The 17,463-nt window shown below is 48.9% G+C and overlaps 1 protein-coding gene across 4 annotated transcripts in view; it reads right to left on the reverse strand.

The window, feature by feature from the left end:
- ARIH1 (ariadne RBR E3 ubiquitin protein ligase 1) overlaps positions 1 to 17,463 on the reverse strand; it is a 1,069,856-nt gene that overhangs the window by 617,963 nt on the left and 434,430 nt on the right. For all 4 annotated transcript variants that reach the window (XM_069624621.1, XM_069624619.1, XM_069624620.1 and 1 more), the window contains exons 5-7: positions 16,902 to 16,957; positions 5,271 to 5,337; positions 4,497 to 4,603 (exon numbers count right to left, since the gene is read on the reverse strand). In XM_069624621.1, coding sequence (XP_069480722.1) covers positions 4,497 to 4,603; positions 5,271 to 5,337; positions 16,902 to 16,957 — 230 coding nt within the window. The remainder of the gene's footprint in view (positions 1 to 4,496; positions 4,604 to 5,270; positions 5,338 to 16,901; positions 16,958 to 17,463) is intronic.

Genomic DNA, 17,463 nt, shown 5'->3' on the forward strand with positions numbered 1-17,463 from the left:
ATCTCCTTCTGCCTGCACTTGGCATCTAGCCGTTTGTTTGTGGGCTGCGTAGAATGGGGCTTTGACCAGCCCTTTTTTTGCCTGGGTCTCCACGTCCTTTAGGAGTGGGATGCCTGACCTGTGGCTGATCTTACGCGGAGTAAGATCATACCATCCTGCTCAACCGCCTCCATGAGAACCTGGGCATCAGCAATCAGGCTATGGCCTGGCTGACCCCTTTCCTCTCTGATCGACTCTCCCAGGTCCAACTTGGGTCCTTCCTTTCATCCATCTCTCCCTCTACCTGTGGTGTTCCCCAGGGTTCTAATCTCTCGCCCTGGGTTTTCAACCAATACCTTGCAACTCTTGCCCGCTGCATTGCATTTTACTGCTCCAATTTACAGTGCTATGCTGACAACTCATTTTCAGGCTGCCCTCTGCCACACCTCCTCATCTCCGATTGCCGAACTGCCATTCAAGATTGGTGTGCTGCCAATGATCTTTGTCTGAATGCCAGCAAGACTGAGATCTTCCTAATCGTCTCACCTCCACCCTCCTTTCCCCTCAACTCTCTGGCAGGCCTCCCTTGGCACTCCTATTCCCACTTGCGAGGCTAAGAACCTCAGGGTCACTTGATTCCTCACTTTCCTTCTCCGCCCATTTCTCTGATGTCTCTAAAAAACCAAACTTCCTACTTCACCTCCTCAAAGGTGCTCAGCCTTTCCTCTCCTTCTCCCAGAAGCTGTCTCCCAAGCTCTGGTTCCCTCGAGGTTGGAATATTCCAACAGCCTCTTCCTAAATCTACCTGCCTCTACTCTCCGCCTTCAACTAATCCAGAACAGTACTGCAAGACCTATCCTTGGTCTCATCTCTCCAGCCCAGACATCTCTTCACTGGCTCCCAGTGGATACAAGGATTACTTTCAAAACCCTCTGCATTATTCACAAGGCTTTTTCTGGGGCCTGGGTCCAAAATACCTTCAGCTATGCCTCTGCAAATACCTTACCTCTCGAACTCTTCGCTCCTGTAACTCCCTCAGGGTCAGTTGTTCTTCAAAGAAACAACCTGGGGTAGATCTGTCTTCGGCTGGGGCCTCCCTCTAGAACAGCCTCGCTGCCATTCTGAAATTTAGGGAGAACCATCTCTGGTTCTGGAAGCACCTCAAGACCTTACCCTTTAATTCTGCCTTCACCCCCCCTCCCTCTCCCCTGATAATCGGTTCTCTCTCGGCACCATGCATCTGGCCTACCCTCTGACTTCTGGGCCAGGTACCTGCTCACCCTGCCACTCTTCCGCACTGGTGCTGTGGCCACCCCTTGCACTGGGGTCTGTATCTGTACCCATACAGCCACCCCCCCCTCAAGCACTTGTCCGACATACCCTGTCTGCTGCCTAAACCCAGCACTTGCCACTTGCTGGCTGCACGACCACTTCGTTGCCAATTCCTCCCCCCATGCACTTGCCCGTTCTCAATGTCACTGGGCCTAGTAAGATAGTTGTACTGTTTCTCCCCTGTTTCCCCTCCCTTGCCTCACTCTGAAACATGTGGAAGAGCGAGATTTAAATAAAATACATCGCATCCGCACGGTCCTGGAGGGTTGCCAGCTCTGATGGAGGGGTGGTCGGGCCACCAGGCGGCAATGACAGAAGGCATGCATGTGCCTTGGTATAGGTGGGGAAGCTGCCACGACTAATTGTGTAGCGAGCTGCAGTTGGACAGGAGCCAAAGGCTGTGGAGGTGTAGGAGGCAGCATGTCCTTGATAATTCTCCTCAGGATGCCACCCATTTGAGAAGACTTCATCGGGGTGAGGAATTTCTCGAAGAATCGTTCCTCGCACGCTGGAGATGTGCATTCCTGCACAGGTGTCTAATGCATGGAGCGCTGTGATCTTTCCGCACTGTGCCCGTCTTGAGGAAAAAAAATCTTGCCTCTGTAGCACCCCAAGGGCACCGGGTAGGATGTGCTAAACGTCCCTTCTGGTGACACCCTGGGAGTCCATTCCACCCTGGGGGTGAAGTCTTGCCTCAGGGGTTCGCTGGAATGGGGTGCATACTGCACGTGCCGCCATCTTGTCTGTACCACCTTCTTGTCCTGGACTGACTCTTGCGTGGTCTGCATGTCTGCCGTGGAAATGGCTCTGGACTCTGCCTGTTTGCTTGAGCTTGTAGACTCGGCCCTGGCCTGCACCGCAGAGGTGGACCAGTCAGGCTGATCGGCCCTCAGACATGGAGACAGAAATGCTAGTGTATGTAGGTGCCCCTCAGGCCTCGACCCAGTACTAGGGCCGAGCCTACTCAGGAGATTTCCCGGTAAAGGTGGCTTGTGGCCCCTCCGTGCTGGGACTCCTCAGCTGTGCGGCTAGCATCTCAGAGCCTCCGTACCCTGGCTAGTGACTGGGCATGAGTGGCCCCTCCCATCTCGCTGCTTGCCGGGGTAACAGTCGACCTTGCTGGGTGCCTTTGAAAGCAGAACACTTAACTTGGCCTTAGTTTTCCTACGCAGGTACATACTCATTTTTTTCTTCAGTCAAAAGCCTGGAGAATAGCTCCCTCCACCTTGCTTGCCGGTTTAAGAGACCAGGGAGTTAATGTGTTGCACGCAGAACAGCCGCGGTCTTCTCAGAGACAGTGTGTGCAGGTCTGACGTCAGAAACAATCTGTCGCAGAACAGAAACCTACTAAACCCGCCGCCGTAGACATGCGCCAGGGAGCCGTTCTAGAATTTAAGCAATTTAAGGAAACCAATTAAGTAATAACAGAGGGGCCCAATGCCCCCAGCAAAAACTGGCAACGTGTGGAATGAGGATGGAAAAAAGGGCCTCACCACAGATCAGGTGAAGCAGGTCCACACCAGTCGATGCGAAAAAGGACTGAGGTGTGGCCCCAGAGGGCGGAGTCAGGGGAGCATATTCTCCTGGGCCGCATGCAACTAAAGTTAAAGGGGGAAAACACATTTTTTTCCAGTGAAAATGATTCTGTTCCCGTCCCTAGCAAGGGACGCCCATGCAGTATGGAGGAAAGGGGACGGGACGTAGGAGTAAGGGTAGCCATTTTGGCTATGGTAGTAGTCAAAGGACACCACTTCAGTGAAAATAAAGCTAGAGAGTAATGCACTATTAAAGTACAAAAAACAAAAATAAGCTGGTGGCAGCGTGTCTGGACCCTACCAAAAGTATGTGAAATAATTAACAAAGAAACGGGAGATAGCGTTCCCCTACACTGCTCTCCATAAGGGAAATAGAAGTGCTCAGCAATATAGGGGGTTCATGGGTGACAGGTTAACAAGGACCCGCAAGTGGTGACTAAGTGTGGCAAGGGTTGTGGAGATTAAATAAAAGTAGTTGGCAAAAAGGGTTACTAAAACCTCGCCAGCACATCTATTGAGAGTCTTAGAATGAGGCTGAAAAGCAGCAGCAATAAAATATTTTGAACACTCCAATTTTTCCACCATTGTAACTTGATGCAGCTACTCGCACCGCCACATGTACAGGGAGCCTTGATAGACTCTACAAAGATGATACAAAAAGGCATAACAGCTTATCGATGAGGTCAAAACAAAGAACATTTTAAAATGCGTTGGTAGTGAAATAACCCTACTAGCATTTTGCTACCAAAAAGCGGTAAAAAGACAATAGGGGGCAGTAGCAAAAAGCCTAGTCCAAAACTTTTTAGGTGTGAACACCCAACGACAAGGTGGCGTGGCTCAAGGAACACCGCTCCCTAGGTAGCCATATGGTGTACTAAGTATAGAACCCCATAAAACGAGCTGCAGGGGAAGTCATGCAGACAGCAAAAAGCAAGACAAAAAACAAAAACAGTCATAACATTTTCATATCATTTACAGAACCCAAGAATTCAGAAGCAGATTTCAGAAGGTACTTGGCACTATACAATTTGAACCAATTACTAAACCCTGGAGCAACCCCACAGAAGGCCACACAAGGGTTCTGCAACCTTTGGGTCATCAGATGCTCGTGACTACAACTCCCATCAGCCCTTTTCAACATAATGGTGAGGGATTGTGGAAGTTTTAGTCCAATATATCGGGAGAGCAACAGGTTGCAGATCATACAAGATACCTTTAGAAGCCATTGTGGCCCTTCAGTCAGAGCATCTGGGAATAACTACTCTGAATTGACATGTATGGAATGTTTATAATACACACATACTTGTGTTTCCTATTGACAAGTATTCCACAGGAGCATCTGCAGACTGTTGCCTTCACAGGTATTAGTGGTCATCAGTTCTCAACAAATCTGACCAAAGACTTAATTTATATAGGTGACTAGACAGAAAGGTGTGCAAACCAGTAAAACATTCAAGAGTACCAAAGATGCGTATTTTGCCGTGGTTGCAGGCCATCGAAAGACTGCTTTTTGCAGTCCTCTATCAATGTTAAGGAACTTTAAACAGTATATTAATTCTGAAAACACTTGGTACCGTATGAACTTTTCAGCCCTTTTTAAGATTGCTCCCATAGAAATTTCTGATAGCACTTGTAAAACGAGATTCTCACCAAAACTGACGTCCACATTTGCAGCGAACAGGTTTTGCATCAGGATATTGAACTTTAACCACATGGTGGCAGTCTGGAGCAGGACACCATTTTAGCAGCCTGTTACACTGTAAGAAAATAGTTGGAAGAGTTTAGGAGAGGGATTGTATCGAAAGGACTAACATTTGAGGGGTGTAGTGAAAATTTGGGATTACAATTCAAGTACAGCTGGCGTGACCAATGGGCGATTCTACAAAACGCATCTTTAAAATAATCCTTAATTTATAACAATTGATTTCATACAAGCACGCTACTTCAACCACTGTACCTCTTAAAGAGTGTGCAGTCACACCTCAATCAAATGCGTCCTTAATTACTGTAAAAAAACAATTGTTTGTTAAAGCTGCTCATGCAACGAATACCCCCATAGATTCTTCGCAATTGACACTTTCTAAAATATTAAAGCAAAAAAAAAAAGACATACATCCAGCAGAGCATGTTTTCTTTAAATGATACTGTGTTGAACAATTGCAGCACAAATATTAAGTAAAGCATGTAAGGGCCACACAAAATAAAGCCGGCCAAGCAAGACGAAGTGAATCTTTACATTCGTGAAACATTACAACTCTTGTAGCTAAAGGAAGGGTAGGAGAACAAGCAGAGTCAAACTAATCGAGGATGGAACTCTGAGCATCCAGGATATCACAGTAATCACAGAGAGCAAAGAAAACAGCAATACTCCGCAGGTTGACAGCTGCACCTGGGAGAAGAGGAAAATGAATAAAACAAACTCACCTCTACAAAACTATTGGTTATTAAATGTTGATATTTTAATTTAACCTTTGAATCTGTGATCAGACGCCTGCAAAGGTAAGAAAGGAAAACGAAGAACATTAATCAATCATGTAAGTAGTACAACAAATGGTTCATGGCACAGAATGGTTGCGGACATGTACTCAGATACTCAACCATGAAAAAAATAAGTTACTCACCGTAGTGACTAGTCCATTGTCACCTTTCCTCCATACTGTTTGGGCAACCATCACTAGCGACTGGCAACTGCACCCTTTTCACCAGAAGAAAAATTGTCTTCCTTTAAATTTTATGAAGGCTGGGAGGGGGCGCTCCCCTGAATCCACCCACGGGCACCACTCCTCAGTCCCCTTTGACCCGTTCACAATTATATGATTGCCTAATGACACAGATGTTAAATTTAACGGGGGAGGATGGTGGGACGTATGGAGGAAAGGGGACTATGGACTACTACGGTGAGTAACTTATTACTCCTACGTCCCATCCCCTTGCCTCCATACTGTATGGGCGATTAAAAATGAATACAGCCCTGGGGAGGAAAATGTACCCCTCTAAGAAAACAAGTTCTTCAAAACTGCATGGCCAAATGCTGCGCCCAATCTGGCGCTGTTATCCAAGCAGTAGTGTTTGCAAAAGGCTGATGGGGAAGCCCAACTAACCCCCCTGCGGACAGTCTGGCATGGGACGTGCCATTGGAAAGCCACAGCTGTGGCCTTGGCTCTGATGGCGTAAGCGTGCATGTTTGCTGTCAAAGCCCTGCACTGCCCCTCATACACCTTGACGGCCATCACCATCCACCTTGCTATAGAGGCCTTGGAGGCTTCACAGCTTGGTTTTGACCCGCCAAAAGTGATTAACAAGGCATCTGATTTACAGAAGCTCTTTGTCCTATCCAGGTAAAATCTTCGAGCACGCCTGACATCCAGACAGTGCAATACCTTCTGAGCCTTATGCTTTGGATCCACAAAGAATGTTTGGAGCAACATCTCCTTGTTAATGTGAAATTAGGAAACTACCATAGGGAGAAAGGCAGGATGGGTCCTCAGCACCACCTCGTCCCTGTGAAATGTGGTAATATGGCTCTGAAGCGGTCAAGGCCTGAATTTCGATCTGGCGTGATGTAAGGCCAGCCAGCAGGGCCGTTTTTATAGTAACCAGCCAGATGTCTGCCGACGCCATGGGTTCAAATGGCTTGTGGGACAGGATGTCCCAGACTGGATGTGGACATTTGACAGGAGGATACGGTTAGAGAGAATTCTCAGAAATGTGCCGTTTCCTCTCTACCTTAAAGACCCTCAGCACTTTTGCTGGACTCTAGTACTATTTAATTTTTAACCTGGAGAGAGCAAGATCTTTTTACCCACTCACTGTTTTTTTGTAAGTTAAACACTTTCTTTTGGTTTTGGAGCCTGAAACTCCATTGGCATCATCTTTGCATTGTGACACACATCTCCTTCAGTGCAGTGGCACAGGAGTCTTAGATTTACCAAAGGTTTACATACCTTCTCTTGGTGAAACTGTTTCCAAGAGCAGTGAAGTGAAATGGACTTTAACTTACATTTTGTAACTTTCCAGACCCAGCACACACTTACCATAGGATGCTGGAGGGGTTACTTCGTATCCCCTTTGTCTAGTCAATTTTATGTTATCCTGTCTACAATTAATGGCTGGTGGCAGTGGTTAACTTGTTTTGCTACCATTGTGTGTTTTTACCGCAGACTGCGTTCACAGCTGCAGTAAAGCACCCAGGGGTGTCCATTTTGTCAAAATGGCCCGATCTTTTCTCGCCTCTTGTTGGAAAGGTCCTTCTTGAGATTCTCTGCGCACCAAACCAGGTTGTCACTTTGTTTGCTTTGCCTTTGGTGGGATTCACGAGTGAAGCCCACCTCTGGCTCTAGTACGTCTGGCAGGGGCAGGAATTGAGGGAGGTGCCCGGAACTACCTATGCTTAATCCCCTTGGTTACAGGAATGCACCCAAAGGTGATTAGCCAGATTGCTGTCCGGCAAGGACAGCCACCCTGCTGTGTGACGGACAGCTAGGCTGGAATGAATGGGAGAAACCTGCATAAAAGGCCATGCTTTTTGACTTGGAAAGCAGAGTCAACCACTGGACGAAGGAATCCGAAGAACTTGGAAGAGATGCCTGGTGCAACCCTTGGACCGTTGATTTACCTGGTGAAGCCCTGCTGCTGTGCTGAAGCTCTGAATTTGCCTCGACTAGAGAAAGCCTGCAAGGATGACTTCTCCCCTTGAGTTTGTGGGACCAATCAACTCCAAGGTGAACTCGTTTGGATATCCTCTCGAAGCTGGCTGTGCTTCCACTGCTGCTGGAACTGAAGTGCCAGGGAGAGGAAAACCACATTGAGTAGATCGCTTTTAAGTTGGACCCGAGCGCTAGGAAGATCCGACATCCCTGATGCAGGAATGACCAAGCCTGAGGCATCTCAACCGAGTGCTGCACCCCAGAAGCAAGGTTAGTCTTAAGTGGTACCGAGAATAGCAGGTGTTGCTATCTGCTGTCAGACGCGAGGAGCTGAAACACAAAAGTGTCACTGAATTGAAGTTTGCCCTTTGCTGTCGCCGACTGTCCCGTTGTGTTGCAGGAGTCCCCAGAAGTCCTCCCACTTGTCCCCAAGACTGAGGCACAAGAGTAAAAGGATATGCAGAGCCAAACGGGAACAGAACCCAGCTGGAACCAAAGGTACTGTACAGTCTAAGAGAACTTAACTCTTGTCTTGTACCCTTACTTTATCTCAGTTGAGACTTGTATTGGTTGCAAGCAACTCTGCAGTAGCATCTTTTACCCCTCACAAGCCTCCCAGTTTGTGGCCCTACAATGATTCTACTTTTTCTACAAAGACTTTGAAAACATTGTGCAAGACTGACTTACCTGCAAGAAGTGCTTCAGTTCACCTAGACTTTTGCCTAATTGACATTGGCTGGCCTGGCTACCTGAATGACTTCTCTCCCGATTGTGTGTTGGTACCTTCCTTCCAGGAAAGGGTCAACTTACTTTGCATTGAGGGGTTCAAAAGTACTTACCTGCTTAAAAATATTTGTGTGTTCTCTTGTTATATTCTAAAACCTCCGACACATCTCCATATTGATCTAAATGTACCAGTGATATATTAATGTCCACAGTGTCCTAACTATGCAAGTCACCTAAGGGTGTAGGAAGTGTGTGTGCCATCCCAAATGGGCATTTGCTGATTTAGAGAAACTAAGTGTATTTTGGAGTATGTTACCATTATTGTTAGGAAAGATTTCCATTTCAGGTGTAATTTTCCCTCCAGTTGGGAACCCCCCTACTTTTAGCTGATGTCTGAACACCCTAGTCTGCCTTTGCCAGAGGAGCACAACTTTCTGCTGCACCCCCCTGGGCTTTTCGGTCACTTAACGAGGAAATTACATGCCCTTAAAGATATTCTGTTCTGGGAGACTGTTTTCCTTAGTACTTGTCCATGTTGCAACTTTTCTGCAACATTTAACAAATGTACAATGTACCTTTACAGTGCACTTGGGTCTAGTCATTTCCAAAGGCCCTAGATACTCTCAAAGGATTTTTTTGGAGACGTGCAGATGTGCCTTGGACAGGGCTGGTGGCAGCTTATAATTTCGCATATGTTTAACCCTTCCTTGCCAGGTAAACCGTGATTGGCACAGTTAAGTTGCCTGGCTCCAAAATGGCCACGGCACGATGTTCTTCGTCCTGTCCTTCTTGCCCCTTCACCTTCCCCAGGTCGAGGCGACCCAGGTCCTTAGTCCGGCATGCCTTTTCCCGAGGAGCACCAAGCTTTCGCAGGCTTCTGCATGCCTTGTGTGTGCGCCTCCAGGATGTGGGCTGGAAAGTGTTTCCAATACACATCCTGGGTGCCAGCGAGTCTGCAGTGCTGTGAATGCCTGGGACCATTGTGCTCCACGATTGGTCCACGTTTGGTATGCCTGTATGTGAGCAGATCTCCCATTGGGTCCTCTTGTTTTGGCGCGAGGGAGATTCTGGATAAGAGAAGGCCCCAAACACCCATACCATGTCAATCTTTGAAGTTCTCACTGAACGTAGGATAGGATCCAAGTATCCTGAAACGTAAGAAGCCCGGTCGAGGATTCGCTGGAAGGTTTGGCACCCTAAGCCTGCTGTCGTCCCGCTGGACCCCTCTGCATTTGATCATCCTAGAAGGTCTGCGAAGACGCTTCGAACCATTGCAATAGTGGGACCAAATATTCTCGGCACCTTCATCTTCACCTGCAAGTAAGCCTTTTCAGAAGCGTCCCAAGGCCATCCAGTGGACTGACCAGCTTGTGCAGACGTTGGGCTCTGATGACGCCGCCGTTTCAAGGAGGTTCTTGAACCATGGCACATTGCAGGCTCTGTGTTCACGGCACTCTCACACCAATTTTCATACACTTGGTGTTCCCAGGTCTGGAGTAAAGTGAATGAACCCAAACCAGAGTTAACACGTTGCAGTGCCGCCCAGCCCTGGTGACTAACTTTGCAAGTTCATTACAGCTGTGGTCCTCTGTGCCCTGAAGCCTGCTACAGCGGAACTGGCCTGATCCCTCCACCAGGAGCAGAGAAATCACCACTGTCCTGTAGGGGAATCAACGCTGTAACTGTCGCTGAAAGCCGCGAGATTGCTGCATTTGAACCTGCAACCAAAGTGGACTCGTCTGCCGAAGTTTGGTCCCGAGTGCGCCGGGGCTCGGTGAGTAAATCTCAACCCTAACCGGTGGCCCCTAGCGCTTCCATCTACTTTTATGCACGAGTGGCCCCTGAATGCCCCTTTTCTTTCCACTGCTAGTGTGAACTAGCCAACTATTCCCAACTCTTGGAATCGACTGCCCTCAAGTGGAGGCCCTCCTCAAATAGTGGGAACCTATTCTTCATCACCTCACCCACCTTCCTGAGCTGCTACAGACCCTTAGAGACCCCGTTTTGCCCATTTGAACTAGTGCGTGCGCCAGCAGTGCAAGTACATTTGAGCAATAGGCTCCACAATTCTTAGGGATTGGACTGCCTCTTAGTTAGGAGTGTGTGGGATGCAGAAGGGACTAAAGACTATTTGCACTGCCCGTTTCCTTCCCCTTTAGGTTGTGGACCCATTTCGTGCATTAGCCTTTTAGACCTCATTGGTCTTGTATGTATGTATTTAGATAGGATTGTGTTGGCTTTAAAAGTATTACTGTGATTTGATTTATATGTTGATAATCAAAGGCCTGGAAATAAATGCATTTGTATTTTTAATAAACAGACACCTGACAGAGTGATGTGTAAGTGTCCTTTGCTCTGTGTGCTCATTGAAGTCCTTCAGTCACCCTCACCCCTCCTGAGACCTAGTCTTGACCGCCGCCATAGCTACCTTGATTGGTTGGATGGTCCAGAAGGTTAGCCTGTTCCAAGAAACTAGGCTGGCCTTCTGAACCTCTGCCCACGTGGTCAGAGTTCAGAAATCTGTCTTAATTATACTGCTCCTTCTGAATAATGCTTATTCAAACTTTCAGTTAAATTAATAATTGTTTAATCAAAGAACCTTGCGTGTAAGTGTTTATTTGGATACTTGTCACTGTGAATCTGTTTAACCACCCTACTGCTCACATTGACCCCCCTCTTGAGATAAGCCTGGCTGCTCAGCCACACTACCAAACGGTGTAGTGCAGACTTATATGAAAGGTTGGGTTCCCATTGCCAGGAGGTCATGGTTGTTGTAGTGCACCCAAAGGGTACTGTACCAAATCTTGCTTAACAGATACAATCTGGTCAGACCTGCCAAGCGCCTTTTAACCACTGGATTGGAGGAGGAGATGTCGCCAGAGTTCTTGTAGGTGCCTATAACCGCTAGATATGTATGGCAGGTGCCTACTTACACACACGAGTGGGCAAGATGGACAGAGAAGGAAAACACATCGTCCAGAGAGCATGTCAGCAGATCAATCGTGTTAGTCTTAGCCCACACTGACAGAACCTCGGCCCCTTGCTCTTGTATAGTCTCCTGGTGGAGTCGCTTCTTGACCCCCGTGTATGATAGCCAGATTGTCGTGCGACTAGTCTAGATGCTTCAGGGCGAACTATTCAGGAACCAAGCTGCCAGGGTTAACTTCTGTAGCGAGGGGTGAACCACTGTGCCCACCTGCTGGGAGATGAAGTGGGCTGGACCCACCGAGCAGTGTACCAGAGGCTGATCCGACAGTCAGAGGAGTTCCACTAACCAAGGTCTTGCCGGCCACCATGGTGCCATCAGGATGAGTCCAAGTCTGACTCGTTGACTTTCCAGAGGACCCTGTGAATCAGCAGAGTGGGAGGGACTTCATAATGTTCCTCCCCCAGAGATCCCCTGCCTTGCCCCAGCCAGGAAGAGACCGGATGGAATCTCCTGTTGCTCATGGTAGTGAATAGGTCTACCTGAGGGTGGCTCCACCTGTCAAAGATTCCCACCCCCCCCAGGACCTCCTCACTCGACTGCCACTCTTAGTCATCGATCCCCCCAACCTGCTGAGCCTGTCCACCTCCAAGCTAGGTTCCCCCGGAAGGTGGACTAAGTAAATGTTGTTTGACAGTGCCCAATCCCAAATGTCGATGGACAGCATGCAGCGCGGAGGGGACCTGGTACCTCCCCGCTTGTTGATGTAATGCACGCAAGTGGAGTTCTGTCTGGATGCAGACAGACTTGCTGCCGACCATGGGGAAGAAAGCTTTGAGAGCCAGCCAGATGGCCATCTCTATCCAGTTGATGTGTTCCTGCTGTATCTGCCGTGAACATACTCCAAAGACACTGGTTGCCCAGTGTAGCTCCCCTTCCCTATAGGGATGGTGATCTTGGGTAAAGGCTGTAAAGGCTGTCCAAATGGCCGGCCTGCCAACAGGTTGGTCTCTGCACTCCACCAAACCAGGTCCTGGTGGTGCTGTGGTATGCTGACTGGCGCTGCCTGGGAACCAGTTTCCTGATTCCAAATAGGCTGAGAAATGCAGCTGCAGTCTCATTTTGAGTCTTGTGTGTGGCACAGCCAGGAGACAAGCCACCATTATTTCAAGCAGGTGCTGGTACCACCATGCTTAGGTCACTGTGCTGAGAAAATACCTTGTGGCCTTGCTAATTGCCATGATCTTGTCTGCTGAGGGGAAGATCCTCCTTTGTATCCCAAATTAGACAAAAGAATGTTAAGCACTGAGCAGGGAGTAAGTGACTTGGTTGATGGAGAACTCCAGATAGTATAGCATGTGCAAGAACTGTGAAGATATGCAATGTCCCGCCTCTGGTGACTCTCCTCGGATGAGCCAGTCATCGAGGTATGGATAAAGGTGGTGGCCCTCCGCCCTGAGCAGGGCTGCTACAGAGTTAATCAACCTTGTAAAGACCCTCGGGCCAAATTGAGGCCACAAGAGAAGACCCTGTATTGAAAGTGAAAACCCATGATCCTGAACCTCAGGAAGGGACGATTGGGTTCCCAAATCGGGGCATGCAGGTAAGCATTCTTCAGATCCAGAGAGCACATCCAGTCTCCCCCACAGTGTCTCCACAATAGGTGCTGGAGTAACCATCTTGAACGTTTGAAGGGGTAACGCTTGAACGTTTGAAGGGGTAGGGACAGGTTCAAGGAATAAAGGTCTAGCAGAACTGTCAGGCCAGTTTGGTTCTTTCTGTATGGCGAATATCCAGGAATAGAAGCCCATGCCTCGCTGTGAAGTTGGAACCTCCTCCACTGCCCGACTCACAATGAGGGAGCAGATGTCCACCAGAAGAGTTGCCGTCCCAATCTGTGGAGGGGAGGAAAGAGGAAATGGAGGCATTGGCAAAGGCAAGCCTGTGGAAACTACAGAGAGGATCCATGGGTCAGCGAATCTTGCCCACCAGGAGTGAATGTGAAGGGCAGGTCTGCCCCCACCGGAGAGTTGTGGATCTGGATGGCACCGCCACCGTTTGTTACCCTCTCAGCCTGGTTCCTGGGAGAGGCACTGGAAAAACCCCATGGGACAAGATGTGTGTCTGTGCTGGCTAGGAGAGCTGTCAGGTTGTCCGTAACATTGCTCCTGAAAGCCCCTGAAGCCACCGAATGAACGACGTCGGTCAGAGCCTTGGTGAGTTTGGCTATAGGCTTTGGCGCACATTTGACAAGGACTTAGCCATTTGCGACACCCCCCCACCCCCTCTAATGGCAGGTTGAGAATTTGCTTTCACATCAGGGTTAAATTTGGTTGCCGTCAGCCAAGCCGTCCTCATGTCGGTGGAGAGACACAGCTCTGCCCACTGTGTCAATGTGAGCTACAGTGGACACCATGATGTCCTGGGCCACAAGTTTAGCCTCCGCCAACATTGCCTTGACTCGCGCCTGCCTGCGCACGGGGAGCTCTGGGAGGGAGCCCACAATCTCCTGCCAAAGCTTTTGGTTCACTGCTGCCAACATTGCATCCGCATCGGCCTGGCGCAGGTGGCGCATGGCATTACAGTATGTCTTTTTGCTGTAGGACTCCACAGCTTTTCCTCCTTCCCTAGGAGCGCTAATGTGGGGGCAGATGAAGACTGGGGTTTGGAATAAAGAATGTTGCATCTATAACAGGAATGCAGTTGGCGGAGCACTGACGGTATGAGCTAATCCCCCTATGCCTGCCTGTACTTGGCATCTAGATGCTTATTGGTAGGCTGCGTGGAGTGCGGCTTCACCCAGCCTTTTTTGACCAAGGATTCTACATCCTTCTGTGGAGGGATGCCACTTCTTGTGGAAGGGCGGCTGGTGAGAACCCTAGCCAGGACCACTGCCTAAGGTGATTCAATTACTGGCTGCGGGATCCCTGGGTACTTAGCCACACCCGCCAACCTCTAATGGAAAGCCTTAGCTGATAAGTGAGTATCCTGATACTCATTCGCGTCACCTGCTGTGTCCTGCAGGTCTGGAGCTGCTGGACGAGTGCTAAGTCCGGGCAGCTTTGATGTGCTAACTAGCAGTACCAGCGGCGCAGCCACCTTGACTGGTGCGAGCACGTTAACCAGGAGCTGAACTGGAACTGGGATCTGGACCATGGAGCATGAGGTGGTGCCGGAGGGAGCATGTCCTCGATGACCCCCCCCCACTTGAGGATGGTGGCCATCTGAGGCGATTCCATGAGGTTTAGGAACTTTTCGAAAACCTATCCTTTCATGCAGTGCTTGGGGCGTAGGAGCCGGGCCCTGTTGCTGCTGAGGTCTTGATGGTCCTTGTCGCACTAAGCTGGGAGTTGTGTACTGCCCCCGTGAGGATGTGGTTGAGTATAATGTGAAACTGCGTCTGTCCAGTTCCATCTAGACGTGCGTTCCCATGCCAGCTCTCCAGAAGGAGGCAGCTCTGGGTGCGGCGCCATCTTGTCTGGCCACATGCCTACTGCGTGGTGGCCGACTAGCTGGACCCAGTCTCTGCCTGCGCGCTAAAAAAGCAAAGGCTCAGACCTTCCCTGCACCTCAGGTAGAGACCTGGGAGGCGGAGTGCCTCAGCCATGCCGCTGTTAATGCAACTGCGACGTATAGGTGCCCCCTAGGGCACAAGCCCGATGTTGGAGCCAAGCTCTTCGGGGAGAAGCCCGGTAATCGAGCCTTGCGTCCCCTCAGCAGTGGGACTGGGATGATTTTGTGACCCTCCGGCCTCTGGGTTGGTAGTGCTCTGAGCCTCGGTCCACTTGCTGGTCTAAGGACCTAGAAGTCCCCATCCCACTTGGGCACTTCCCAAGGAAGGAGTCACCCTTGCAGGTTGCAGAGGGGGACAGGGCACCTACCTTGGGCCTGGTCTTCCACCTCACATATGCCTTAATTTCTTCTGGTGGTGATCTTTCAAACAGCTCCCTTCACCTGGCTAAGCGATTCTTCAGTGAGCGCGGGGTCAATGAGTTGCACGAACAGCCGTCCCTGCCATGGTAGGGGCCAAGGCACCGCAGGCAGAGCGCGTGGTGATCCCACGTGGGGAAGGAACCCTCACAGGGCAGACACCTGCAACATGTGCCGAGGAGCAGTGTGGCACCAGAGGACTGAATAACCTCCGATATTTGCGATGTAGAAAGAAGGGAAAAGAAAATATCGCAGGTATGAGCATGGGTTATTACAAGACCGGTGGCCTAAAAGAGGAGCGCTGGTGAAAGCGGTCCATTCCAGTTGACGCAGAAAAGAGGACTGGGGAGTGGCGTCGGTGGGCAGACTGAGGGGAGTGTATGCTCCCAGGGCCACGCCCCCACGTGCATCCAAATAAAGGGGAAGACCATTTTTTTCTGGTTGAAAAACGTCGTTTCCTGTCCCTTGCGAGGGACGCCGTTAGAGTATGGACGAAAGGGGTCGGGACGTAGGAGTAATATAAGGCTTCAAACTTTGCTGATGCTGAAATAAAACATTTTGTTATACTGAACCATGCAATTCAAAGATGCAGCAACAATATCATGACCTTAATGTAGGTGTATGTGCCTACAATTTACATTATGTTTGGCTAAATCAAAGACCAAGCATGTAAATTCATGGGAAAAGCTATGAAAAAGGGGACATCATTTAACCTAAATGCCTGCCGTAAATTTAACATCACATGAATGGTGACAAAGACAGTACAGAATTAACGCAACATGCCATTTGACCTTGATGTGACATTAATGTGGTTGACAAAAGGGTGTTCACTTTAGCAAGTGTTTATTTGTTCTTTTATGGTTATTTTAGTTTTGTTTCACATCAGTAGGTTTACTTCGACATGCTATCCATGAAGTCATGCTATGGCCTTGGGAAACACCCTGCCCAAGGCCATACTCCAGAAGCACTGCCTTCACATGGTCAGTTAATGCCAACTTAAGAACATTACAACCTCACATGTCCAAATATAAATCATGTCCTGCCTTGAATGCAATTCTGCCAAGTTCAGCTGCTCTTTCCTTAAGGAGTCTTCCTGAACCCCAGGTCTTGTGGGGCTGCAACAGCTACGCGCATGTTCCACCGTCCTCAAGCACTTTAGGACGTTGGGAGCATCCACTCCTTTCCTTATGCTCAGAATCAACCCACTGGCAGATCAAACTGTGTGCGCGCTTCGGTTCCAAATGATGAGGCATGAAGTGGGTTCTGTTATGCAAGGACTATTGTATTACCCACCCCTTTCAAACTCTCCTCTTAGATCTTGCACTACATCAACTTTAGTTATGCGGTAAGGATGTGAATAGGTGTTCCAACCCCAGTTCAAAAGGGCGAGAACGCGGGGATAGAAGTGGGACAAGAGATGTCAAGCACTGAAAGCAAACATTACTCCAAATGATTACTATTTGAGTGTTGGCTTTCGGTTCATGTCAATGACTGCATGACCGATCATCACAATGTTGCAAGGGCAGTGCCAGGTGTACCAGGGGGAGTCTGAGTTACCAGCAAGAACCTCTGACTATCTTTAAATAATGGGCCAGGAAACGTGGGTTTGCATGCAAAGAGCCAGACTGATGGCATACGCAATTCGGTGCATGTGACAAATCAAGCAGAAGAGGCAAAGACGGACGGCAATAACATGTCGAGTGGTAGCATAAGATGTGGCGAGTACACAAGAGAAAGAAAACAAATACGAGCAAAGTATCTTGCTTCCATCTGCTGCACAGATTCCATGAGCCCAAGTATATGGCATTCTGTTGGGTAAGAACTTACATAACTGTATTGTCGTCAACCAAGATATCACAGCCATGAGCAGGGCAGGAAATAGTCTGTAAGGAAAAAGAAGTTAAGTTAGACTGGGGACATGCTGCAACTAGATGCTTTAAGTTATTTCATAACAAGACATTACACATTGGAAATGCAAAACCGATGTGTGATTTGAACATTTTCAGGGTTGGTGGGCTACTAATAAGTTACTCACTGTAGTGTCTACCTTACTCCTAGTCCATAGTCCTTTTCTCCGTACTTTTGGGGACATTCGTCCTTCGGGCAGGACTGGAGCACTTTGAAGCATCAAAAACCGACTTGTTCTTTTGTTTTTACACTGGGCCACTGAACATTGCTGTGACCCTGCCTTCCTGAGCTCAAACCCACGCATCGCCCCAAGACTGAAGGACCATTAGCAAAATAGAAACATTTTAGAGGGGACGGCGGGCGGTGGTATGGAGGAAAGGGGACTACGGACTAGGAGTAAGATAGTCACTACGTGGAATAACTGTTATACTTCTACGCCCAGTCCCCTTTCCTCCATACTTTGAGTTTCCCAAGCACTGAC

This window comes from Ambystoma mexicanum, chromosome 11, assembly GCF_040938575.1.
Source record: "Ambystoma mexicanum isolate Mex_15411 chromosome 11, UKY_AmexF1_1, whole genome shotgun sequence".
NCBI classification, from domain to species: domain Eukaryota; kingdom Metazoa; phylum Chordata; class Amphibia; order Caudata; family Ambystomatidae; genus Ambystoma; species Ambystoma mexicanum.